General features: G+C 69.6%; 4 protein-coding genes across 7 annotated transcripts; 3 read left to right on the top strand and 1 right to left on the bottom strand.

Annotated features, from left to right (window-relative positions):
- Positions 1–1,707: 1,707 nt before the first annotated feature.
- On the bottom strand, positions 1,708–14,911 carry FKBP8 (FKBP prolyl isomerase 8). 4 transcript variants are annotated; one of them, XM_070059034.1, is made up of 9 exons: positions 14,886–14,911; positions 9,252–9,559; positions 7,231–7,400; positions 6,179–6,267; positions 5,113–5,330; positions 4,155–4,327; positions 2,837–2,914; positions 2,426–2,557; positions 1,708–2,174 (listed from the first exon to the last, which is right to left on the bottom strand). In XM_070059034.1, the coding sequence occupies exons 2-9, from the start codon at positions 9,532–9,534 to the stop codon at positions 2,088–2,090; spliced, it is 1,230 nt and encodes a 409-aa protein (XP_069915135.1). In that variant the 5' UTR covers positions 9,535–9,559; positions 14,886–14,911; the 3' UTR covers positions 1,708–2,087. The 4 variants fall into 4 exon arrangements, with proteins under 4 accessions (XP_069915135.1, XP_069915133.1, XP_069915134.1 ...); XM_070059032.1 differs by having other exon boundaries at positions 5,113–5,333; XM_070059033.1 differs by lacking the exon at positions 14,886–14,911 and adding an exon at positions 10,903–11,047.
- Positions 14,912–15,002: 91 nt separating this feature from the next.
- Positions 15,003–19,574, top strand: KXD1 (KxDL motif containing 1). Its single transcript, XM_051841598.2, has 5 exons — positions 15,003–15,132; positions 16,851–16,975; positions 17,699–17,851; positions 18,486–18,532; positions 19,020–19,574. The coding sequence occupies exons 2-5, from the start codon at positions 16,875–16,877 to the stop codon at positions 19,244–19,246; spliced, it is 528 nt and encodes a 175-aa protein (XP_051697558.1). The 5' UTR covers positions 15,003–15,132; positions 16,851–16,874; the 3' UTR covers positions 19,247–19,574.
- A 741-nt stretch (positions 19,575–20,315) lies between these two features.
- On the top strand, positions 20,316–21,997 carry UBA52 (ubiquitin A-52 residue ribosomal protein fusion product 1). The gene is made up of 5 exons (XM_051841600.2): positions 20,316–20,446; positions 20,933–21,051; positions 21,435–21,521; positions 21,616–21,718; positions 21,827–21,997. The coding sequence occupies exons 2-5, from the start codon at positions 20,949–20,951 to the stop codon at positions 21,918–21,920; spliced, it is 387 nt and encodes a 128-aa protein (XP_051697560.1). The 5' UTR covers positions 20,316–20,446; positions 20,933–20,948; the 3' UTR covers positions 21,921–21,997.
- A 600-nt stretch (positions 21,998–22,597) lies between these two features.
- On the top strand, positions 22,598–24,503 carry REX1BD (required for excision 1-B domain containing). Its single transcript, XM_051841599.1, has 5 exons — positions 22,598–22,757; positions 22,847–22,929; positions 23,116–23,320; positions 23,756–23,835; positions 24,265–24,503. The coding sequence occupies exons 1-5, from the start codon at positions 22,692–22,694 to the stop codon at positions 24,335–24,337; spliced, it is 507 nt and encodes a 168-aa protein (XP_051697559.1). The 5' UTR covers positions 22,598–22,691; the 3' UTR covers positions 24,338–24,503.
- Positions 24,504–24,639: the final 136 nt, after the last annotated feature.

The raw sequence follows: 24,639 nt of genomic DNA on the forward strand, positions 1-24,639 counted from the left end.
TGCTGTTTGTAGGGTGCACCAACGCCCACAGCCCATGTCTGTTCCTCTTCGCGGCTGAGTGATGTCCCCTCCTATGGGCCTGGCCCGCTTCGTCCCACCCTGTTAGTGGGGCCTCTGGGTGGCTTCCCTGTTGGGGGCTGTGGAAGCCAAGGGAAGTAGGACCCTGACCTGCCGCACCTCTTGGCTTGGCCTCGGAGCGCTTCAGCTGGTTACAGTGCCGTGTGGCACAGCTCCGTCGGGTATGGGAGCCCCTGCTAGTCCAGCATCCTGCTACGGTGCACCCTGGAGGAGGCAGTGCCTGGCGCCCGCCCCGCCCCACCTCGCCGAGACCAGGCAGGCTGGAAGGACCAGCTGATGCGGGCTGTGGCCCCGACATTCCCGGGCTCTGCCGCCCTGGCAGTCAGGCATGACCTCAAGGTCCAAGCATTACTCCAGTGCTGCCGGGCAGGCCAGAAGTTCAGACAGCAGCCGGCACCGGGGCGCCGCGGGTTAAGCCACACTGGCACTGGTTCGAGTCCCAGCTGCTCCACTTCCGACCCAGCTCCCTGCTGACGCGCCTGGGAAAGCAGTAGAAGATGGCCCACGTGCCTGGGTCCCCTGCACCCACGGGGGAGACCCGGATGGAGCTCACGGCTCCAGCCTGGTCCAGCATCGGGGGCGTGAACCAGGGTGTGGGAACCCCCCTTTCAGCTTCTCTAATAAAAGTGGGCACAGAATGGGGACGGATGCACCCAGCACGCGGTTGGCACCTGGGTGAGCCGGCAGGGGCCTCTCCCACAGCCCTGGTCCGCGAGGCACCCCGTGGGCCAGCATCACAGCCCACGTCCGAGGGACACCCATAGCCCCTGCCCCAGCGCCCTGTGAGCATGGGCGACACCCAGCCTCGGGGCGGGGCAGCCCGAGAGCCTGCCGAGCTGGAGCGGCCACCTCCTGCTGCTTGGCTGTGGCAGGTGTCGTCCCCTCGTGGGCTGACCAGGAACCGGCGCAGGCGACACCCAGGACGGGGCAGCATGGGTAAGGATCTTCAGTGCTGGGCAGACGGAGGTCCCGACGCTGGCTCTGCCCACCCTGCTGTGTCTGGGGGGAGGAGGCAGGGGCAGGGAGCCGGCCTGGGTGGCAGAAGCCCCCCGAGGCACAGGGGGTGGGAGGAGCCCAGCTGGATCAGGCAGTGGGGGCTCCTGGAGTCAACCCCAGCTGCTGCCCCCGACCCCCAAAGCCCTGCAGGGCCTGTCCCACCGCATCCACCCTGAACTGGCCTTGTCTGACCGGGCCCCAGGGCCTTTGCACGGGCAGCACCACGGCACATAGGCTGCCTACAGACGCCTCCAGCCCCCAGACACACCTCTCACAGGTCCTGTTCAGGCACCCACAGCTCTCCCCGGGGACCCTGTGCCGGCAGCACGCCCAGTAGAGCTGTGATCCCACGGAGCCCACGCCATGGCCTCCAACCAGGGACACTGGGAGACTCCAGTCTCAGGTGGGGAAACAGGTGCCAGGGCTCAACGCGGGGGTGGGGGCAGGCGGGAGCTTCCAGGGCGCCCAGTCAGCTCCTGCCCTGGTGGCACCGGCTCCAGGCCTCAGTTCCCCGCCCTGTGAAATGGGCCCGTCATGTCCTGAGCGATCCCGGCTCGGCTCCGTCCCGGAAGCCGCGCCCCCGGCCACATCCCAGGCAGCAGAGGTAGAAAACACTGGAGGCAGGCGAGTGCGGGGGGGCGGGGGCGGGGTTTTATTTCACAGGTGCGGGGCGGGGCAGAGGGCAGCAGGCGGGGAGGGGTGTGGGGGGGGGAGGGCGCCCGCGGGCCTGTGGAGAGGAGAGACTGAGGCCGGGGCCTGGGGACAGGGGTGGGGCTGGGTCTGGAGGGACGAGGGCCCCTCTCTCCAGGCTGGACACGGGGCCCGACCTCACTTCCCCCCGGCGGGGCCTCAGTCTCTCCCGCTTGCCGGGCCGTGCGACCCCCCAACCCTTGCTGCCCCCAGCCCGGAGGAGAGCGCGAGGCCGGGGAGGGCCGTGGACGGGGAGCCTGGCGGAGCGAGGGAGCACGGGCTGGGGTCCTTGGTGCGCGGGGAGGCGGCGGCCGCCCAGAGGCTCAGTTCCTGGCGGCGATGACCACGGAGAGGGCCACGCCCCCCAGGGCAACGGCTGTTGCCCCAAACAGCCACTTCCACGGGATGGACTGCGGACGAGGAGCGGACAGGCGGCTGGAGGGCGCTGCACGGGCCTCCCGGCAAACTCCTACTTACGCAACAAAGCCCCAACCTCCCCGGGAAGAGCCTCCGTCCCCCCCCACGGAGCCCCGAGACTTGAGTCCCATCTCCGGCCCCAGCCGCGGCCACACAGGACCAGGGCCGCTCTGTGTCCCCAGCAGCACTGCCCCGTCGCCGAGGACACAGCTGTTCGTGGACGAAGAGAAACCCCCCCGCTCACCCAGGCGCCCTTGCCGGGACACTTGGCCGGCAGCCGGCTGGGGTTGCCCAGCATTTTCCGGTACAGCGCGGTCTCCGTGCTCCGCTGGGCCGCGTGTTTCTTCACCAGCTTCGAGAGCTCCGCGTGGATCGTCTGGGGCGGGGGGGGGGGGGGCGGGCGTGAGCAGGAGCCACAGTGGGAGGCGGCAGCCGCCAGGCGGGTAAGGGTTGGGGGCAGTGCCCTAGGCTCTGCCCGTCCCCCGCTAGAGGCTGGTGATGCGGTATGGGTGGGGGCGGTGCCCTAGGCTCTGCCCCGCCCCCACTAGAGGCTGCGGATGGGGGTATGGGTCAGGGGGCGGTGCCCTCTGTTCTGCCCCGCCCCCACGGCCTGGGCAGGGCCCCCAGGCAGAGCACACAGGGCCCCTGCGCTTACCTTGTTGGACGGCTCCAGCTTCAAGGCCGCCCGCAGGATGGGGATGGCCTCACTGTACTCCCCTTGCTGAGCCAGGACCTGCGGGGGGGAGGGGGGGACAGCGCTGGACCCACGGACGCAACAGTGACCGCTCACGGCCCCGGGCGCCTGCTCCCACAGGGGAGACCAGGAGGGAGCTCCCGGCTTCGCTCGGCCCAGCTCCGGCCCTCTGGGGAGTGAACCGGTGGATGGAGGACCTCTCTCTCTCTCCCCCTGTAATTCTGACTTTCAAATAAATAAATAAATCTCTAAAACCAGAACAAAACGGAGACCATGGACTCGCTGCCCCACGTCTCTGCAGCCTGCACATGGCCCGCCTCTGACCAATGCCAGCGGGGGCGTCTCTGCCTCAGTCTCCCCGATTTACCACTCTGAGAGGCGCCAAAAACCCCACCCTCTCCCCAGAGTCCCAGCGCCGACCGACAGAGGCAAGGACCAAAGCAAACCACGTCCAGCGTGGCGGAGCAGACGCTGCCCGGGGGCCCCGTGCCCCACGCCCGAGACCCCGGCAGGCAGGGGAACACGCAGCCTCGCCCGGAGCGGCCCCTCCCCCCGCAGCTCCCACCAAGTGCAGGAGAAAATCCAGTCTGTGGGGCGGTGGGTGAGGCCGCCAGGGACACCCACGTCTGAGATCAGGGGCCCGAGAGGCAGGCCTGGCTCCTCGGCGATGAACCTGGTGGCAGCCTCGATGGCCCGAGTACATGGGCCCCTGCCACCCGGTGGGAGGGGACCTGCTGGCCCGGCCCCGACTGGCATCCGGGGAGTGAACCAGCAGATGGGTGCCTGCTGTTTGCCCCTTCAGATAAAGACACGGGCGTGCAGGCCTGACGCACCCCTACAGAGCGCTACTGCACGCCCGGCCTGGGTGCAAGGTTGGAGACAGCAAGGGGCGGGACAGGCTGCAGCCCCGGCCCTCCGCAGGGCAGAGAGACAACAGCGGGTCACCTCCGGGCGCTGCCTGGCAAGTGGGGACACTAGGAACACGGGGCCGGGGCTGGGTGGCAGGGAGGGCCGCTCCAGGAGGCCATAGCAGAGCGCGGAGCTTAACGAGGCCCACGAGGGTCCCTGGGTACTGACATCTCAGGCCGGGCACAGGGCAGGAGGGAGCCTGGATGAGCGGCCCCGCCCACTTTGCCCTGATGCCCCGCTCACCTCTCCCTGGGCCCCACCCACCTCTCCCTGGGCCCCACCCACTTCCACCTGGATCCCACCCACCTAGCCCCCACCAGGGGGCCCACCCACATCACACCAGGCCCCGCCCTTTCCCGGCCCCGCCCACCTTGCCCTTGCGGAAGAGCGCCTTGATGTTGTCGGGCTGGTGCTCCAGCACCAGGCTGCAGGAGCGCAGCGCCGCGCGGTAGTGGTCCAGCTTCAGCTGCGAGGCCGCCAGGTTGTTCAGACACTTGACTTTCAGCTGCAGCAGCTGCTCCTCCTCCTCGAAGGTCATGTCCACTGTGGGCGGCGGCGCTCAGCGAGGCGGCCAGGCCGAGCCCGGCCCCGCCCCCGCCCACCCTGCGCCCCGCCCCCAGCCCCAGACCTCCCAGCTCACCATGCATCCCCAGACCCGGACCTCCTGGCCCACCCCAGCCCTGCACCTCCTGGCCCACCCCGCACCCCGCCCCTAGCCCCGGACCTGGACCACCTGGCCCACCCCAGCCCTGCACCTCCTAGCTCACCACGCCCCTGGCCCACCCCCCGCCCCCAGCCCCGGACCTCCCAGCCCACCACGTGCCCTCGGACCCAGACCTCCTGGCCCACCCCAGCCCTGCACCTCCTGGCCCACCATGCGCCCTGGCCCACCCCGCGCCCTGCCCCCAGCCCCAGCCCTGGACCACCTGGCCCACCCCAGCCCTGGACCTCCTGGCCCACCCCGTGCCCCGCCCCAGCCCAGGATGGCCCAGCCCTCCCCCACCCTCCCCCCCACCCCAGCCCCAGACCACCTGGCCCCGGACCACCCAGCACACCCCGCGGCCGTGCCCCCAGCCCAGAGGACCGCCCAGCACACCCCATGGCCCTGGCCCCCCAGCCCACCCCACAGCCTAGGCCCTGGACTGCCCAGCCCACCCCGTGGCCCCACAGCACGGCTCCCAGCCTCGAGTCAGTGACACAGCTGTGGTCTGGCCACACTCCAGAATATTCTAACACGGGTGGGCCAACGTGAGGGGCCCCGGGGACTCATTTGGTCTGGCCCTGGCCCCAGGGTTGGGGGGGGCTGGCGGGATCTGGCCCGCGGTCACCTTTGGCGCTGGAGGTGATGGCCTTGATGGCCAAGTCGTACGAGTTGGCGGCCAGCACGAAGTCCGCCCGCTGGTAGTGGGCGTTGCCACACTCCCGCTTCCGGTTGGCCAGGGCCACGCGCTCCTGCCCCGTGAGCATCTCCAGGTCCGGCCCGTCCACCGCCGTCTTCAGCGTCACCTCCAGGCACAGGGCCGCGTGCGGGGGGATGTAGGGGCTCCTGCTGGGGAAGTAGGGACGGGCGGGGGTGGCACTCAGACCCGGGGAGCCCCAGCCCCGGCCAGACCAGGCAGGGGTGGCTCTCAGACCTGGGGAGCCCCAGCCCCGGCTGGACGAGGCAGGGGTGGCTCAGACCCGGGGAGCCCCAGCCCCAGCTGGACCAGGCAGGGGTGGCACTCAGACCCGGGAGCCCCAGCCCCGGCCGGACCAGGCAGGGGTGGCTCTCAGACCCGGGGAGCCCTGGCCTGGACCAGGCAGGGTGGCTCTCAGACCCGGGGAGCCCTGGCCTGGACCAGGCAGGGTGGCTCTCAGACCCGGGGAGCCCTAGCCCAGATCAGGCGGGGGTGGCACTCAGACCCGGGGAGCCCCAGCCTGGACCAGGGTGGGGTCTTCATCCGCCCCGTCCTCGGAAACAGCCCGGAAGTCCCACCTGCCGGCCCCTGCTGCGTAACTTGTGCAGTGAGTGCCCTCTCTGGACCTCAGCTTGCTCTTCCGTAAAATGGGCAGACAGGCTGCTGGCTGCCACGCCTGTGTCTCCTATCAGAGAGCCTGTGTTCGAGTCCTGGCGCCAGCTCCCTGTGCATGTGCACCCTGGGAGGCAACAGGTGATGGCCCAGCTACCTGGGTCCCCACCACCCACATGGGAGACCTGGATGGAGCCCCTGGCTCCTGGCTTTGAGGCTACTGGGACCACTTAGGGGAATGAACCAGCAGCTAAATCTCTCTGTCTCTCCTACTCTCTGTCACTCAGCTTTGCAAATAAATAAATCAATCTTAAAAGAAAAGTAAATATGGCAAGCAGCGGGCGCCAGCCTCCCTCCCCTCCGCCCGGGTCCCCTGGGCGCTCACCTGCCCTGCGGGCCGTAGCAGTACTTGGAGTCAGCAGTGACCATGGCCGTCTCACCCACGTCCATGAGCGGGACGCTGAGGTCCAGGGCCTGGTGGGGGGAGCCAGTGAGAGTCAGGCGGCCCCAGGCCCCCCTCCACCGACCCATGCCATGCCCTCTGTCCTAAGCTCCGCCCACACCCACCTGGCCCCCTCTGCACCACCCTCTGCCCGCCCACACCACGCCCTCTGACCCGAGCTCCACCCACACCACGCCCTCTGCCCCAGAGCTCTGCCAATGCCCCGCCCCACCCTCCATCCACCCACGCCCAAAATCTGCCCACACCCCCTGCCCCAAGCTCTGCCCACACTGCGCCCTCTGTCCCGAGCTCCACTCCATGTCTCCCCCACTCCACTCGCCTACACCACGCCCTCTGCCCCGAGCTCCGCCCATGCCCTGCCCTCCACCCCACCAGGCCACCTGCCCCGCCCACACCACGCCCTCTGCCCTGAGCTCCACCCACACCACGCCCCACACCTCTGCCCCGAGCTCCGCCCATGCCCTGCCCTCCACCCCACCTGGCCATCTGCCCCGCCCACACCACGCCCTCTGCCCTGAGCTCCACCTGCACCCAGCCCCACCCTCCGCCCCGCCCACGACACGCCCTGTGCCCCAGCTCCTCCCATACCCCGCCCTACCCTCCACCCCCCCAGCCCTCAGCCTCCCAGCTCCGCCATGCCACACCCTCTGCCCTACCTGGCCCTCTGTACCGTCCTCTGCCCCGCCCACGCCCCACCCTCCACCCACCCACACCACGCCCTCTGCCCCAGCTCTGCCCATACCCTGCCCTCCACCCCCACCAGGCCATCTGCCCCGCCCACACCCTCTGCCCTGAGCTCCTCCGCCTGCACCCAGCCCCACCCTCCGCCCCGCCCATACCCCCGCCCTACCCTCCACCCCCCCAGCCCGCTGCCCCAGCTCCGCCATGCCATGCCCTCTGCCCCCAGCACCGCCCACCTCCCCTGCCCCAGCTCCGCCCTTCACCCCACCCGGCCCTCCGCCTGCCCCGCCCACCTGGATCACGTCGCAGTCGCCCAGGGTGAACACCAGCTCGGGCTCCTCCTGCACGCGCGTGCCGTTCTCCAGCGACGTCTGCAGCTGCACCGTGACCACCTGGCCCTTGGAGGGCCGGCTCGAGCCGGGCGGCCCGGGGACCAGGGTCTTCTTCCTCAGCAGCCCGTTCCCTGGGGCGGACGGAGAACACACGGCGTCACCCGGGGCCTGCGCTCCGGGGGGACAGGGCCGCCCACGGGCCCATCTCAGGAGAGGGCGGCGCGGGAGAAGGGCGGGGACAGCTGGCAGGGGGTGACGCAGCGGGTGAAGCCGCCGCCCGCCCGCGACACCGCTGCTCGGCTTCTGACCCAGCCCCCGGCTAAGAGCGGGTGTTGGCCCAAGTGCTACAGCCCCTGCCCCTGCGTGGGAGACCCGGATGGAGCCCCCGGCTCCTGGCTTCAGATCGGCCCAGCTCCGGCCATTGTGGCCATCTGGGGAGTGAACCAGCGGATGGAAGACCTCTCTCTCTCTCTCTGCCTTTCTCTCTCTCACTGTAACTCTACCTCTCAAAAAATGAAATATTAAAAAAAACAGAAACAGAGCCAGAGTACTTGGCAAAGGCGGCCCCTGGTCCCCCCTCAAAGGGAACAGTGTCTGCGCTGGCAGCCGCCCCCACACCACCGCGGGAACGGCCACGTGGCTCAGCGCCCACGGTGGCCCCACGCACACACTCAGGGCAGGCCATAGAGGCAGGGGGACGGCGAGCCGCCTGGGCCGGGACCCGCAGCCCAAAACCTCCCGCAGGGCCCTCCCAAGTGTGTACGAAGCCCCAGCAAGGCTGCCCGACCCGGCCTGTGGCTGCACACATCCACACACTTCCCTGTGTTCTGGAATGTCCCAGCGCTCCGGGACACTTCACAAGCCTGAGTGGACCGAGCCTACAGGTTAGGGACACATATCCCAGAACCTTCTAGACTGCTGGGGTGCTCCCCAACTTCCTACAGGCCCCACGTCCAGTGTGGGAACCCCCACATCTCGAGGCTCACGGGCACCAGGTGCTGACCTCGGGGAGCGCCGGCACAAACTAAACCAATAAACCAACAGCGCCAAGCTCGGGGGACCGGGAGCTCGGCAGCTATCCGCAGGCACCGGCAGGGGGCGCTGTGTGACCTCGGGCAAGCATCTGTGAAATGGGGATGGGGTGGTCACAGACACGGGGCCCGCACCCCCGTATCGGAGCGCCTGGTTCCAGTCCTAGCAGCCCTGCGTCCAGAGCCAGCCCCCTGCGCACGCGCACCCTGGGAGACGGCAGTGACGGCTCAAGGACTCGAGTCCCTGCCACCCACGTGGGAGCCCCGGGATGGAGCTCCTGGCTCCCGGCTGCAGGAGACCGGCCCAGCCCCGGCTGCTGCTGGCATTGGAGAGTAAACCAGTGGACGGATGGCCTCTCTGTCTCATTCAAATAAATAATCTTAAAAAAAAAAAAAAAAAGGCGTGCAGGCCAGGCCAGCCTCAGTACTCCCTGGGGTTATTTTTAGAGGTAGCGGGGATTCGGATGAGTGGCGGTGCGGGTGGTGGCATTTCTGCTCCTTGGTGCCGTGGCTGGGGTGTCGCTGTCGGCCCCGCACCCGCGTGGGCACCGCACTGCTCGGTAGGGAGACACCCACGCCCTCCACGGAATACTAATGAGTCCCGGGATGGGGGGGCGGGCTCACCTGGTCCCTGCCTTCAGAACGGTTCACAAAGACCGCATGGAGCAGCTCCCACCACCCACCCCCACCCCACCCCACGGCTCAACTGCACAACCCGACCTCAGTGTCACCCGAGGGCTGGGCAGAGATGCAGTGGGGGCAGGGAGCTGCGGGCGCCGGGCTGCTGTGCGGCTCCGGGCAGGTGACTCAGCCTCCCTGGGCCTCTTGGCAGCTCTGTGTGTGTGTGTGTGTGAGAGAGAGAGAGAGAGAGAGCGAGAGCGCCAGGAGTGGACTTCAGCAATTGTCACGCGGCTGTCACCAAGGTCAGCCCCAGACCCCGCCGCTCCTTACCCAGGATGTCCAGCCACTCCTCGGGGGCCGGCGCCGGGGCGGGCTCCGGCTCCATGGCAGCCAGGAACTCCCGGGCCAGGGCCCCCGGCTGCTCCTCGGCCTTGTCCGGCGGGGGCTGTGCCATGTCCTCAAGTGGCGGCAGCTCGCTCAGGTCATCGTCCTCCTCCTCCTCCTCCTCCGCTTCGGCCTCCTCCACCCCGTCCAGCACCTCAAAGTCCTCCAGCGGCGGGACCCCAGCCGGCGGCGGGGCCCTGGGCTCCGAGGGCTCGGCGCAGGAAGCCATGGTGCTGGGGGCACGGGAACTGGCCCTGGGGACAGGGGGGACGGACAGGAGGGAGGTAAGCCCCCCGGAGTCTCCTCTGTCCCACCCCTCCCCACACACACCCAGGGCTGACCACTAGCAGGGGGACTCGGGAACTCCCGGGCCTCAGTCCTCTCATCCGTACAGTGGGTACAACAACCCGGAAGGGAATTCAAAACAACCCACGCCTCAAACGCCAGGCATGAGGCTGAGAGTGTTAGCTATTATTAGAGCTAATGATTATTTAATTTTTATAAACATCTCAGCAAGTAGGAACCGTCCCTCTCCACACACAGCCCCCCCACCCATTCTGCAGATTAGAAAACAGACCCAGCGGGGCAAAGGTAGGGGTCCAAGGTCACACGGAGCAATCGCAGGGCAGGGACAGACCCTGGGGGCTTTCTGGGACTGCATGCCAAGGGCGGGTGCTGGGGGCGACGGAGCACCCCCAGGCCTCAGGGAAGCCATCTTTAGGGCTCCCAGGCTATGTGGGGAATGGATTCCAGCCAGGGCCTGCCCACCTCCACCTGCCCCTTCTCCCCAGGGGAGCCAGCTCCTCCGACAGACATGGACACCACCACCCACACCCCCGCCCCAGCCTTCTCCTTCCTCACCCTCAGCTAATCCTGACCCCCAACTCCTATTTCGGGGACCCTGGCGCTAACCCACTTCCATCAGGCCCCCTTGGGCCCCCCACCAAGCAGCCTTCGAGGGAGAGACCCCCACCCCACCCCACCCGCCCGGCCTGGCCCTGGCTTGTTCCTAGTTTTTTCCCTGCCCAGGCCTGCTGGGAGCCCCTAGCCCTAGCGACCCCCAGGCTCCCTCAGGCCCCAAGCGCCCAGGAACCCGCAGTACCGCCTCCCTAACCCTCACCTGCCCGCCGCTTCCGGGGCTCGGGCCCCCCACAACCCCCTGCGAACGCACGAATGCCCCCCGCCCCCAGCCGGGCCAGCCCCCCCCACGGCCGCTCGGTCGCCCCGGCGTCCCCTGCCGCTCCCCTCCCGACCCTCAGCACCCTCCGCCCCCGGGACGCCCCCAGCGCCCCACGCCCGTCTGACGCCACCAGTTCAGAGCCCCCCGACCCCCGCGAGCACCCCCGGCCCTGCACGCAGCGATCGGCAGCGCCCCCCGCGGGCTCTCCCTCGCTCCCTCGGGCCGCCAGCCCCGTCGCTCCCAGCAGGCCGAGCCCCCCTAAGGCACCCCCGACCCCCGCGCCCCGCGCTCGCCTCCCCCGCGGCCCCTCGCCCCGCCCATCGGCCGCGGCCCCCGCCGCGCCGAGCCCCGGAACCCGCCGAGGCCCGAACGGTGGCCCCGGCCAGCGCGACCCCGCCGGCGCCCCGGGACACGTGCCTCCGGCTCCGGGACCCCCGCCTGGGGTCCTGCGCCCCCCTCCCCGCCCCCAGCCGCGGCCGCCGCGCCTCGGGAACCAGGTTCGGGCGCCGGGCCCCACCCCCGCTGTGCTCATTGGCCGCCGCCGCCGCCACTGCCGCGCGTATTGGCTTGCGCGCACGTCCGTCTCGGGCGCGGGCACCGCCCCCTTCCTGCTTGGCTCCGCGGGGCGTTCTTAAAGGGGCCGACGCCTCCCGGCCGCTCAGGGCGGGGGCGGGGGGCCTCTGGGATGGACTTCGACCGCGGGTCCGCGCCGCACCGCCCGGCGCCGCTCCCGGCTCGGGTCTGAGCTTTCGTCTGCTGAATGGGGATAAACCCCCCGCCACGCTCGCACTCTCGGGGGGCCGCGGGGAGGGGCCTTAGGAAGCGCCGGCTGGGTCCGGGGAGCCCACCCCGAGGCCCCAGCTCTGCGAGGCGCCGGGGTGGGGGGTCGGGGGCAATGTGCCCAAGGACACCGCGTTCCCCCCACCCCGCGGGGTCTCTGTCTTCCTGGAGGGTTCCCTGATGCATGCAGAAGGCGCTCAATAACGGCTGGGTGGGCGGGCAGCTGAGCGCGCAGGGGCCCCAGAGAGGTCCCTGCTGCACGCTCGCTCGGACACAGGGCGAGGGGGCGCGCGCGCGGCCAGGCCGGACAGAGTTTCTCCGCTTGTTTTGAAGCCGGGGCACTGGCTCCTCCCTCGCAGGTTCACTTCCTCCTGGGCAGCCGCCCCTTTCCAGAAAGATCTGCGCGTTCCTTGGCTTAGAGGTGCGCTCCCACATCCCCAACCCCCACTTCGCTCTGTCCTGGCGGGGAGTTTATTTTTCTTTTTTCCTGTTTTGCACCCAGCGCCTCCCCGATGGGTGACGCGGTTGCGAGGCAATGCAGTGATTCAATAGTTGAACAAATGAATGCAGTGAATAAATGAATGAGATCCCAGTCAGCTTCCTCCAGGGAGCCCTCCCTGACCACCCCCACGGCAAGACCAGGTTAGCCTGGTGGTTTACAACATCTAGCCGCTTTGTCGAATTATTTGAAAGGCAGAGAGAGAGAGAAAGAAAGAGAGAGAGAGAGAGAGAGAGATCTTCCACCTGGGTCACTCCCCAAGTACTTACAACAGCCAAGTCTGGCCCGAGCTAAAACCCAGAGGCCGGAGCTGCATCCGGGTCTCCCACGTGGGCGGCTGGGCGCCCAGCGGCAGAGGGCTGGATCGGAAGGGGAGGAGCCAGGATTCGAACCCAGGACACATGCTTCCCAAGAACGCCTGCCCCGGTTAGTTCACCTCTGCCTGGCCCACCGCACACCTGCTGCGGGATCCCAGCCCCCACTCCCCCAGCCCTGAGGCCTGAGCACCTGCCAGGCACGAGGTCCCGGGCACCCAGGGAAGTCGCTGCGAAAGGCAGGCCATACAGAACCAGCAGGGGGCCGTGAGAAGTCACCAAGGCAGGGGCATCACACAAACCCTAGGCCAGGGGCCGGCGCTGTGGCGTAGCCAGTAAAGCTGCAGCCTGTGGTGCCGGCATCCCATGGGGCACCGGTTCGAGTCCCAGCTGCTCCACTTCGGATCCAGCTCCCTGCTAATGTTCTGGGAAAGCGGTGGCCGACAGCCCGAGTGCTTGGTCCCCTGCCAGGCACAGGCAGACCCTGGTGGAATGCTTCCTGGGCCTCACACAGAGTCCGAGGGTCAGGTCCCCCCGGGAGGGAACTGGCCGCCGTCCTGTGCTCCCCTAATCTCGAGCGTGGACTCTGCACGCCGGTCTCGCCTTTGGCTTGTACTTGGTCACTTACTTGAAAGGCAGAGAGAGGGAGAGAGAGAGAGAGAGAGAGGGAGGGAGGAAGACGGAGAGGGAGAGAGATTCAGCCCCAGACGCCCACAGTGGCTGGGGCTTAAACCAAGAGCTGGGTGCTCAGGTGAGGCTCCCGCGTGTGCTGGGCGGCCGGGGGGACCCAGTCACCCTGCATCCTCACTGCCACCCCTGGGGTCTGCGCAGGCAGGGCCGGGGCCAGGAATCAGACCCAGGAGCTCCCCGGTGGGCGTGGGCATCGTGGGCACCGGCCTTGATGCCGGCCCGTCCCTGCCTTTTACCGCCAGTATTTGATCTATTTACAGTTGATGTAATTTTGGACACATTTGGATATAAACCTTCACCACTCTGTGTTCCTGTTTCCTAAGATTTAGTTATTTGAAAGGCAGAGTGAGAGAGGGATCGATCGATCTTCCAATCACTGGTTCACTTGACAGACGGCCAGAGCTGAGCCAGGCCAAAGCCAGGAGCCAGGAGCTCCATCCGGGTCTCCCACACGGGTGCAGGGGCCCAAGGACCTGGGCCGTCCTCCACTGCTTTCCCAGGCCACAGCAGAGCTGGATGGGAAGTGGAGCAGCCGGGACTCGAACCCGTGCCTACATGGGATGCTGGCACCACGTTGGCCTTCTTTAGGGACGAATGGGGGTATCTGGTACGACTCCCGAGAGCTTCCTGTATGGCCAGGGAAACGGAGGCATGGCGTAGCTTGTTCAAGGTCGCGGCCATGGAGGGCAACGTGGGCCAGGTCCCCTCCCTGGCCAGGGTGGCCAGTGGCTGAGCCCACCCGGGGACACGCGTGGAGCAAACGCAACCAAAACAGGGCGGAGGAGGGGGCTGCGAGTGCCCTCCCATGGGTCTCTCCTGCTGGACGGGGCGGCCCTGCGCTCACCACCCTCTCCCGTAAACACACAGGACACCAGGACATTTCGTCTCCAGTCCTCGGGGCCCCCAAGTCCCTCTGTCCCTACCCGTCTGGGGCTCCCAGAAACGTGCCCCGGCCTCTGGCAGGGCCCCCTGCGGCAGCCTGCACACGGCCATGGATCGAGCAGCTTCCCCCAGCAGGGCCCCTCTCTCAGCTCTTGGCCGCCGCGGGCTCACCGAGCCCCCCCCCCCTTACAACGGTCAAGCCCACACCGTGTGGTTTCCCATCATCGTTTCTTACAGCCCCAAGTCACGTCCACTGCCTGCAAAACTCCTACTCCAACCTCAAAACCCCAGCTAGATGGGGTTTGCCTCCCCGCAACCTCCCTTGCTCCCAAAACGAGCGCTCACAACGGCTCAGGTTCCTGCGCACGGAGGGTCCTTCCTATTCTTTACAAACACAGAAGCCCCGCGAGGCTGGGGGCGTCTGCCTCTGACTCTATCTCCTTTTTCCTTCCAGGCCTAAGCAGGACCTAAGTGGTCCCTGGGGTCCCAGAACACGGGCCACACCTGGCGGGAGGGAAAGTCTTTAAAAACTGTCAAACTCCGTAAGAATCCTGGTCCCCGGGGCTTTTCAGCAGAGGCGGCAGTAACAACGTAGCCAAGACGCCCGCTGGGAGCCTGGATCCCAGATCTGAGAGCCGGGGTCTGCGACCCAGCTTCTTCCCACCGGTGCGCACGAGCCAGGAGCTCCATCCGGGTCTCCCACGCAGGTGCAGGGGCCCAGCACCTGAGCCATCCTCCGCTGCTTTCCCAGGCCATAGCAGGGAGCTGGACCGGAAGTGGAGCAGCCGGGACTCGAACCGGGGCCCATAGGGAATGCCAGCGCTGCAGGAGGCGGCTTTACCCGCTATGCCACAGCGCCGGCCCCCCAAAAATTCTAAAAATTATTTTAAAAAATCCTTGTTGGGGGGCCGCGTTGTGGCGCCCGCACCCCAGGCGGCGGCGCTGGCTTCAGTCTCTGCAGCTCGGGACCGGTCCAGCCCCGGGCTGAGGGCCTGGGGGCAGCATGCCGGGCCCTGCACCTGCGCGGGAGATCCGGATGGAGCTCCCGGCTGCGGCCTGGCCCAGTGTCCATCTGGGGAGTGACCAGCGGATGGAAAACCTCTCTCTCTCTGCCTCTGAAGTACATAAAAAAAATCTTAGGAAAAAGTTCTTAAATGCTAAGATCATTCAAAGCGACGGGAGCCTGGGAGCTCTCACGGACTGGGGGAGACTGCGGACATCAGCCCTGGACATACCTTCCGACCTAACCCCTTCCGGCGGCTCAGCCGCGCGGACTGCGCAGGCGCACGAGAGCCCGTTTGATTGGACGTGGGCTGTGACGCAGGGCGAGCGAGCCCGCCTCTTCCTGCCGAGCCCCCACCACGCACGCGCGCACGCACGTCGGCCCCAGAGTGCGCCGCCGCCGCGAGCGCCCGTGCGTGGTGACGTCGCGGCGGCGCGGACGCCATCCCGGAAGCGCGAGCGAGGCTGCCAGATGTGCAGGTGCCGCCGCCGCCTCCGGGGCTGAGCTTGGGGCGGGGCGGGGAGCGGGACGCCGGGGCGGCGGGGAGCCGGGCCGGGTCGGGCGCCGTCCCCGGGCTGCCCGGGGTGGGGCGCGCCGTGCGGGGCGCGGGCGTTGGGGCCACCAGCGTTCCGACGGTGCGGTGTGACCTGGAGTTGGGCGTTCACCTGCCGGTGCCTCAGTTTCCCCGCTTCGTGTGGGCGGAGCCTGCGGGTGTAGACCCAAGCCCCGCCCCACCCGGGCTGTCTTTACCGGGGCGCGGAGTGGGGAGTTCAGCCGACGGTGTGGGCGACCCTCGCAGGGGTGGCTGGGAATTCAGTGCGACGTTGTGCAGTTAGCTCCGCCTCTTGCAGTCACGTGGGATGCCCTCAACAGGCTGGACCCCGTGGGGAAACACCTGCTCCAAGCTCCGCCCACAATCCACCTTGCCTTCACCGCCCCCCATTCCCATTTCCTGGATGAGAAAACTGATCCCTCCCTCCCCCACTTGAAACCGGGGCCCTTGCTGCGTGAGTTCCCTTTGGGATGTGCAGCCCGGAAGGCTTCCTGAGAGAGGCAGCCAGCGACAGGCCCGGGGTTGGAGCCTCTGCCCTGATCCCCGGACAGCGCGTGGGTGGCCCTGCTCTGCAGACAGTCCTAGCGCGTGTCCAGGGGCGGCGAGCCACCTGCCGGGGTCAGGGCGCGAGCAGTCCTGGCTCCCGTGATGTTTTGGATAAAAAGAATTCCTGGCTAACAGTGGCAAATAAGGCGATTTCATGGGGAAAAAATTGTTTTTATCAGCTGTCGTAGGAAGCAGCTGTCCCCCCGCCGTGGGCGGGGCCCGTCAGACGCACGTGCACCTGGGTGCTGCCCAGGGCCGCGGCCGCTCGGACCCTGGCCTGGGCTCGGGGGCTGTGTGACCGCCGAGCGCAGTGAGCGTGTGCCACATACAGTAGGCGCTCAGTAGGTGGATGCTGTGGGCTCCGAGTCTCGGCCAGCTGTAAATGGGGCTGTCTGTCATCTCGCGCGTGGGCCTGGCGGCCAAGCTATGCCAAGGTTCCAGATTTTTCCTGACCCTCCCACCCCCGCCCGCCGCTGCTGGGCCTCGCATGGTCTGGGAGGCCCAGCCCACTGGGGTGGGGTCCTTCGTGTGCCCGTGAGAGCGGGCACTGTCCAGGACGTCTGGGTCGTGGGGCTCCCAGTGCCTGGGACTTGCTAACAACAGGCGAACCCCGTCAGAGCCGGGTCTGCAGGGGCCGGCCCAGAGACCCCGGCGGGAGGGAGAAGGCGGCGGCGGCTTCCCTCCCCAAATGGCCACAATGGTCAGGGCTGGGCCAGGAGCCAGGAGCTCCATCCGGGTCTCCCACGCAGGTGCAGGGCCTAAGCACTTGGGTCATCTTCCGCCGCTTTCCCAGGCCACAGAGAGAGCTGGATTGGAAGTGGAGCAGCCGGGACTCGAACTGGCACCCACATGGGATGCGGTTGTCACACGTGGAGCCCTAACCCCTTGCTCCACGCCGCAGACCCCGCCCCCCCGTGGGGGCGACCCGATGAGGCAGCCTTGCCGCACGTGTTCTGTGGGGGCAGCAGGTGCAGAGGCGGGGGTGGGGGCTGGGAGGCAGCAGCAGCAGCTCCGTGCAGGCGCCCGGGACCCCGGGAAGCCGTACCGATCCAGAGCGCGCCGGAGCCCCCTGCAGTCTGTGTTTCCCGCCTGCTCCAGGCCGCGGAGGAGGAGGAGGAGGACATGGACGCCCCCGACTCGGCCTCCGGGGTCTTCTGCAGCCGCGTCCTGAGCATGGTGAACGCCGAGGACGTCAACGCCATCATCCTGGCCCAGAAGAACATGTGAGCCCCGGCTGGGCGGGGCGGGGCGGGGCGGGGCGGGAGCCCACTCCGGCCGCGCTCCTGATGCAAACGCAGGGAGCTGGATCTGCCTGCTGGCTCCCCTGGCCTCCTCCCTGGCCGGGCTCCTGGGCGGGGAGGCGGGGGGACGGCGGGACCAGAGGCACAGAGCTGTGTGGCGAGCCCCCCGGGGTCTCTTGGGGAGGGCGGCGGGACATACCTGCCTCCCACAGGCGGGCTCGGAGCCTGCCACAGCCTCACCCCGATTCCAGCTGCCTTGCTGGGGAGAGGAGGACCGGTGCATCCTGGGAGTGATTTATTTTCGTTCATTTGAAAGGCAGAGTGACAGCCAGAGGGGGAGAGGAGGTCTTCCCAGGGTGGTGGAGACCCATGCACGTGGGCCATCTTCCCCTGCCTTCCCAGGCCACAGCGGAGAGCTGGATGGGAAGTGGAGCAGCTGGGACTCGACCCGGCGCCCACACGGGATGCTGGCACTGCAGGCGGCCGCTTTACCCGCCACGCCACAGCGCTGGCTGCAGACTTGACCCTGGGGAAGCTCCCAGACGGGGCGTAGACAAAACAGGACACAGACCCCCACGGCGCCACATGCCAGGGCTGGGCCAGAGCACCCTGAAGCTGCCAGGGCCCCAGGGGCAGGCAGCGCCGTCACGGGACACCCTTACTGGGGCGCTGAGGACTGAATAGGAGCCTTCTCTCTGGCGCCAGGCTGGACCGCTTCGAGAAGACCAACGAGATGCTGCTCAACTTTAACCAGCTGTCCAGCGGCCGCCTGCAGCAGATGGGCGAGCGCTTCCTGCAGCACACGCGCGCGCTGGGCGAGATGAAGCGCGACCTGGACAGCATCTTCCGCCGCATCAGGTGGGCGCCCAGCCCTGCGCCAGCATCCTGGCTTTTTTTATTTATTTATTAATTAATTGGAAAGGCAGAGTTAGAGAGAGAGAGGTCTTCCCTCCGCTGGGTCACTCCCCACATGGCCGCCATGACCAGGGCTGGGCCAGGCTGGAGCTGGGAGCCAGCAGCTCCATCCGGGTCTCCCACGCGGGTGCAGGGGCCCCAGGGCTTGGCCACTGTCCACTGCTTTCCCAGGCCACAGCGGGGAGCTGGACCGGAAGAGGAGCTCCCTGACTGCGTGTGAGCTTGGCTGCCTGGGCAGCAGGGGGCGTGGCGGGCAGCAGACCCCTTTGCCACTCTGTACACAGACGGGCACAGGCTGTCAAGGCCCCGGGGGGCCGGCGCTGTGGCCTTCAGGCGAAGCCAGGGCCCGCAACGCCGGCATCCTGGCATCCCGTCCGGGCGTAGGTTCGAGTCCCGGCTGCTGCACGTCCGATCCAGCTCCCTGCCCACGCACCTGGGGTGGCCGCGAGAGCCGGGCCCTGCCACCGGGCGAGCGGAGCCGTCGCGGCCACTGGGGGCGTTCAGGGACCGGGAGGCCCGGGAGGCCGCCGGCCCCGCCCCCGGCAGCCACGCGCTCTCCCTCCTGTCCCGCCCGCAGGACGCTGAAAGGGAAGCTGGCGCGGCAGCACCCCGAGGCCTTCAGCCGTGAGTGTCCCCGGGCGGGCCGGGCCGGGGCGGGGCGGGGCGGTGGGCAAGGGGCCTCCCAGCGGCACCGCTGCCCCAAGGCGGAGCCTCACCGGGTCCCCGCGACCCCCAGGCAGGGCCGCGCTGCGAGTCTCCCCATTTCCCAGCCGGGACAACGGAGGCCCAGGGGCCCGGCCTGAGCTCACCGCTGCGGGCTCGCCCTCGGCTGCCACCCCACGTGGCTGCCAGCCCACCGCGAGCCCCGAGCGAGCCCCGGGTACCTCTGCAGAATGGGCCCGTGACAGGCACAGAGCAGGGAGCGGAGTCGGGCAGGGGCGGTTCCCGGCCCAGGGCCCAGGGGCCAGCATGAGGACAGAGCCAGGCGCGCCCCCAGGGCCCGTGCCCTCGCCCCGTCACAGCCTGGGCCTCCCCCCTCCCCCGGAAGGTGGGCGGGGCCGTGGCCGCGGTGGGCGGGCCGTCGGGGCCCCACCTCCGCCTCCTCTCGCAGACATCCCCGAGGCCTCGCTCCTGGAGGACGAGGAGGAGGACCCCATCCCGCCCAGCACCACGACCACCATCGCCACCTCGGAGCAGAGCTCCGGCTCCTACGACACCAGCCCCGACACCGTCTCGCCCTCCCTCAGCCCCGGCTTCGAGGACCTGGCCCACGCCCGGCCCGGCTCCCCCGCCCTCAACGGCCACAGCCAGTCCGAGGAGGAGCCGCAGGGCCAGTAGCCCCGCGCCGCGGGCGGGCGGCCCGGGCTGGCGGGACAGCCCCGCCCCGGGGCCGCAGGACCCCCGCAGCACGTCCGCGGACCCCTGCGGCAAGCCCCAGAGGCCACAGCCCGATGCCCGGGCCAGGACCCCCACGGCGGGGGAGCAGCTCCCACCCCACCCCACCCCTTTAACAGAGCTGGACGTTCCTCCCGTGGGCGGGGGGCAGCAGGATGGAGCCCCGGCCTGGCCACCCCGGCCGGCAGAGCTGAACGGAATATTTTTGTACCCGATGTTCACACGCCGTTGCGAAGTTATCAATAAAGAGAGGCCGCGACTGCAAAGGGAACATTGCGTCTGGCTCCCGCGGGTTTTCCATCTGGGCCTGGCAGGTGCACCAGAGCCCCCGGCGTGGGGGGGGGGGGCTGGAGGCGCACACGCACTGGCTGCTCTGGGTGGGGGGCTGGCTGCCCGCAGCGCCCGGGGTCCCATCGGCTCCTTGGGCCTCGCAGGTGCTGTTCCCACTGCCAGCGACACGGTTCCCTCTCCGCAGCCTCGAGGTGGACCCAAGACAGGGGCCTGTTCCGAAGGCTACCCGTCCTGGGAGCACTTGGAGACGGTGTCAGGAAGGCACGGGCCAGAGGGCGGGCTCCCGCTCCGGGAATGCGCAGGGAGACACAGGGCCCTGCAAGGTGCCCAGGGGACGGGGTGACCTCACCTCTAACAGGCCGGACTACCCCCGAGCCTCCGTCCACGGTCCAGACCCTGCCTGGCCGCCGCCCACCAACCTTTATGGAGGCGGAGGCACCGGTTCACCTGCCCTACCTGGTCCGCCCGTGCGCACCAACCAAGGGAGAGGGCTCTACCAACCAAGCCCAGGGGTCCCTGCCTACCTCCGGGCCCTGGGCCTCCTGCCTGCCCCCGCCCCCAGACCCTCTGCTCAAGCAGTGTCCCCGGAGGCCGGAGGCCCCAACACCTGGCCAGGTGCGTCGGTCCGCGCACCTGACCCGGCACCCCGGCCGCCGGGCGGGGGCGGAGAGCGCACACTCGGAAGGGAGTTGCCCACACGCGCCGTGGCTTCGATCGCCAGCACTGAACATGGCGCCGGGGCGGGGCCCGAGGGGATTGTGACGCAGGCGCCAGCGCGCAGGCGCTCTCGGCGGCCCATCTCCGGTTTCCGGTTCCGCCGCCCTCTTTCTCTTCGACGAGGCGGTCGAGCGGGTCGGTGGCGGAGGCCGCGCGGGGTCGCGTGGGGCGCGGCGGGGAAGGCGGGATGGCGGAGCCGGGGGTGTGCGGCCGGGGCTCCGAGCTCGGGGGGCGCCGCCGAGGGCAGCGGCAGCCGTGCGGACGGGCCGGCCCGCGAGGCCCGGGGCCTGGAGCGAGGCCCGGGGCGGGCGCGTCCGCGGCGGGGGCAGAGGGGGCGGCCGGCGCCGGCTCCGGCTCCTTCAAGGGGACCGCGTTCTGCGGGCCGGCTGCCCTTGGTGGCGGCGCCCGGGTTAACCCTGTCTGATGAGACTGCGGGTGTAGACGGGCCCCCGGCACGTGTCGGCGGCAGCCATTGCTGCCCGGGAATGCAGTGAGGGCGAGAGGAGGGGTCTCGGGAGCCGGCGGGGCTGAGCGGGGCGGCCGGGGCCGAGTCCAGGCGTGTGCGGGGCGGGGTGCGTGGCGTGGGGAGGGGGACGCGCTCACCGCCGTGCGCCCCACCAGCTCCGCGGGCGCCGCGATGCAGATCTTTGTGAAGACCCTGACGGGCAAGACCATCACCCTCGAGGTCGAGCCCAGCGACACCATCGAGAATGTCAAAGCCAAGATCCAAGACAAGGAGGGTGAGTGGGGCCGGGCTGGGGGGTCCTGGTCCCCGGGTACACACGATGGGGCTCCCTGGGTCCCGTGTGTGTGATGGGGGCTGGGCTGGGGTATCCCCCGGATACATGTGATGGGGCCGGGCCTGGGAGCCCCCTGGGTCCTGTGTGTGGGATGAAGGCTGGGGTTGGGGGTCCCCGTGTGGGTTGGGGTACCCGTAGGTGTGATGGGGTTGGGCTGGGGTCCCCGGACCCTTTGCGCATGCGAGGCTGGGTCTCGGGCCCCAGTTCCCCTGGCTGGGATGAGGCTGGGTCTGGACCGGGTTCAGTTTCCCTTTTCGGGGGGCTGTACTGTGGGACCCCCGCCGCCCCGGGAGGAGCTGAGGCCCCCGCTCGCCCCCTTGCAGGCATCCCGCCTGACCAGCAGCGTCTGATTTTCGCGGGCAAACAGCTGGAGGACGGCCGCACCCTGTCGGACTACAACATCCAGAAAGGTGCGGGCGGGGGGTGGGGGCCCAGGGTCCGGGGGGATGGGGGGTGTGCGGCGCGGGAGAGACCCCGGCCCCTGAGCTGCCGCCCGCCCCGCAGAGTCCACCCTGCACCTGGTGCTGCGCCTGCGCGGCGGCATCATCGAGCCCTCGCTCCGCCAGCTGGCGCAGAAGTACAACTGCGACAAGATGATCTGCCGCAAGTGCGCGTGCGCGGGGGGCGGCGGGGAGGGGAGGGGAGGGAGAGGGGGTCCCCGGCGGGGAGCGGAGCGGTGCCCCCGCCCTCACCGCCGCCCGCCCTGCCCGCGCAGGTGCTACGCCCGCCTGCACCCCCGCGCCGTCAACTGCCGCAAGAAGAAGTGCGGGCACACCAACAACCTGCGCCCCAAGAAGAAGGTCAAATAAGGCCGCGCCCGCCCGGGGGCGTGGTCTCCGTGCGCCCCGCCCCCCAATAAATCTTCCCCTCGGTTACTGGAGCATAACCGGTGTCTCCTGGCTGGTCTGTTGGGGGGGGGGTGGCCGCCGCTCGCGGGGACGGGGTCCCTGCAGGCCTGACCTTGGCCGTCGGGGGGGGGGGGCGCTGCTGAGCCGCTTCCCTGCTAAGGCGGCCAGGAGGCAGCAGGTGCGCGGGCCCTGCCTGTACAGGGGCTGCACGGAGTTCCCAGCTTGGGGCCCAGTCCGGCTCCTGGACCAGCGGAGGGAGCCCCCTTTTTGCCCACCCCCACACTTCGGCTCTCAAGAAAGGAACACTTGCTCTGGGGCTCTGTTGCCGGGCAACGCTGACGGGAGCCTGGTCCTCCCGCCCAGCACCTCGGGGCGCCGTGCCAGGCCACCTCCCCAGCGCCCCGTGTGTCACGATGCCCCGAGGCCCGTGTGCCCGCCTCAGGGCCTTTGCACACAAGCCCCTGTGACGGGCCGCCTAGTGCCTGCCCGCGCACCTGTGCTTTGCGTCGGGAACGGGTCGTCTTTGTGGGCAGCACGCGAGACCGGAGTCGGTGTTGATAGGGGCCGGACACCTGCCGCGAGCTGGGGGGGCGGGGTTCTGAGCGAGCCCGGGCTGCCTCCGCCCCTCCAGGCCCGCCCGCCGCGGCTCGGTGTCCGCAGACCTCCGGGCCGGCAGGGGGCGCCCTGCGAGGCGCAGCGGCCTGCTCCGGGGCGCGGCGCGCGTGCACAGCCATGGTGCCCGACGGGGCCGCGGCGGTCCCAGGAGCCGCGGAGCGCGAGGAGCCGGCGTGGCCGTGGGTGAGCCAGGACGCGGCCGGGGGCCGGGGGGCGGGCGGCGCAGGGCCAGGGGCGCCGGCTCAAGCCGCAGCCGTGCCCCCGCCCCGCAGAAAGACGCGCCGATCTGGACGCTGGTACAGCGCGTGCACCAGCTGCAGGCCGAGCGCGCGCAGGCCTTTCGCCGCTTGGACGAGTGAGTGCGGGCGCGGGCCCCGAGGGCGGAGGGGGCGCCCCGGTCCCCGGGTGCCTTGGGGGCGGGGAGCAGGGGCGCGGTCTCAGGACCCCCACCGCCGCCTGGAGTGAGTACGGGCGTGGGCCCCGAGGGCGGAGCGAGGCGCCTCGGAGGGGGGCGCGGCCTCAGGACCCCCGTCCGCCGCAGAGCCCACCGCCAGTACGTGCGCAGCGGCCCCGACTACGACTTCGCGAGCTACCGGAGCGCGGTGCACGAGGTCACGCAGGCCTTCGCCGCCGCCTCGCGGGAGGTGCTGGCGCTGGAGGCCGAGCTGGCCGGGCCCCGCGCGCAGCCGCGGCTCGCCGGCCACGTGCGCAGCCTGCAGCAGCTGGAGCAGACGCGTCTGACCACGGTGAGGCCACGGCCCTGCCGCGCAGGGCGCGCCCCCCGCGGGGCCCCTCCTGGCCCCGGCCCCTCCTGGCCCCCACCCCCGGCTGTCTCACTTTCTGGCCTCTCAAGCCCGCGGGAGAGGGGACCCTAGGTCCCACCTCCCACGTGCTTGGGGTTCTGAGGCCACGCCCACGTCGCCCCTCCCCCGACATTCCCAGGCCACACCCTCCCTAGCGGGACCCTCCCGGTCCCGCAAGCCGAGCCTTCGCTGGGGTTCTAACCCCGCCTCCGGGCCCGAGAGGCCCCGCCTGCCCCACGCCCACCGCCCATCCCGAGCCGGAACGTCCTTGTAGAGCCACGCCCACCCCTGCCTTGCCCCGAGACTCCTCCCGCACAGCGCCCACCCCTTCCTCTCTGGGTGTCTCAAGGTCCCCCACTTCCTCGCCCCCCCCCCCAGGTGGCCTTGCTGCAGCTGGCGGGGTCGCCGGAGCTGGCGGGGCAGGAGGACGCGGGACAGACGCAACGGCTGAAGATGAAGTGAGTGCATGAGCGCGCGGCGCGCACCCGCGAGGCGTCTGCCCCAGGGCGCTGCCCCACCCCCACCCCGCCCGGCCGCGGGCTACCCTCCGGCCTTGCTCCGCCGGGCAGCCCCAGGCGCGCGCAACGGGGACACCTCGGCCGCACGCTGCTCAGGGTGCGCGCACGGCCCGGACGCGGCGATCCCCGCTCCCCTGTCGAGCACGCGCCTGCCGTTTGCCTCTCTCTGGGCGCCAGGCACGCTCCGAACCCCTCAAGGGCACGAGGCTTGGTCCCCCCCCCCTTGTCCCTGGGCCCCCGCCCCTCGCCTTGCAGGCACCCTCCGAAGCGCGCGCGCCAAGGGCAGCCTGGAGGCTTGGCGCGGGCTGCGCCGTGGCGGCTAATTCGCCCCATCTGGGTTGTATTTATAGCTCCCATCCGCTCTTGTAGGGTAATTAAAACCATGGAGGCGATCAGCGAGGTCCTCCAAGACCTCAAGTTTGAGGCCGACTCCGCCGAGTGATGGTGGCTCCCCAGGGGCGCGCCGAGGGAGCCGGGAAAGGGGGCCGGTGGCGCCCTGCCCGGCCCTGACCCCGCCAGCTGGCCGGGTCCTGCCCCGCTGGGCTGCTGGCCCCCGCCCCCACCAGGGCTGCACGCACTCCCCTTAATAAAGGACTTCGTGGCCGGCGCACCATGTCCGTGTCCTGGGGTGTGTGGGCGAGGGGCTGCTGGGAACCCCCCCAACCACCACTCCCAGTAACTGGCCATTTGATGGTCCCCGAGGCGGCTGAACTGGGAGGGCGGGGAGTCCGTTTCCAAAGGGTC

The sequence above is a fragment of the Oryctolagus cuniculus genome, chromosome 16 (genome assembly GCF_964237555.1).
Source record: "Oryctolagus cuniculus chromosome 16, mOryCun1.1, whole genome shotgun sequence".
NCBI lineage: Eukaryota > Metazoa > Chordata > Mammalia > Lagomorpha > Leporidae > Oryctolagus > Oryctolagus cuniculus.

Bases quoted from the DNA above. Each gene is read 5' to 3' on its own strand.
- FKBP8 (XM_070059032.1), bottom strand. From the start codon at position 9,534: ATGGCTTCCTGCGCCGAGCCCTCGGAGCCCAGGGCCCCGCCGCCGGCT. The intron at 6,268-7,230 runs GTGGGCGGGGCA...TCCCCCCACCAG, and splicing joins GCGACTGCGACGTGATCCAG to GCCCTGGACCTCAGCGTCCC. The intron at 4,328-5,112 runs GTGACCGCGGGC...CGCCGCCCACAG, and splicing joins CATCACCTCCAGCGCCAAAG to TGGACATGACCTTCGAGGAG.
- KXD1 (XM_051841598.2), top strand. From the start codon at position 16,875: ATGGACGCCCCCGACTCGGCCTCCGGGGTCTTCTGCAGCCGCGTCCTG. The intron at 16,976-17,698 runs GTGAGCCCCGGC...CTCTGGCGCCAG, and splicing joins ATCCTGGCCCAGAAGAACAT to GCTGGACCGCTTCGAGAAGA. The intron at 18,533-19,019 runs GTGAGTGTCCCC...CTCCTCTCGCAG, and splicing joins GCACCCCGAGGCCTTCAGCC to ACATCCCCGAGGCCTCGCTC.
- UBA52 (XM_051841600.2), top strand. From the start codon at position 20,949: ATGCAGATCTTTGTGAAGACCCTGACGGGCAAGACCATCACCCTCGAG. The intron at 21,052-21,434 runs GTGAGTGGGGCC...GCCCCCTTGCAG, and splicing joins CAAGATCCAAGACAAGGAGG to GCATCCCGCCTGACCAGCAG. The intron at 21,522-21,615 runs GTGCGGGCGGGG...CCCGCCCCGCAG, and splicing joins GGACTACAACATCCAGAAAG to AGTCCACCCTGCACCTGGTG.
- REX1BD (XM_051841599.1), top strand. From the start codon at position 22,692: ATGGTGCCCGACGGGGCCGCGGCGGTCCCAGGAGCCGCGGAGCGCGAG. The intron at 22,758-22,846 runs GTGAGCCAGGAC...CCCGCCCCGCAG, and splicing joins AGGAGCCGGCGTGGCCGTGG to AAAGACGCGCCGATCTGGAC. The intron at 23,321-23,755 runs GTGAGGCCACGG...CCCCCCCCCCAG, and splicing joins AGCAGACGCGTCTGACCACG to GTGGCCTTGCTGCAGCTGGC.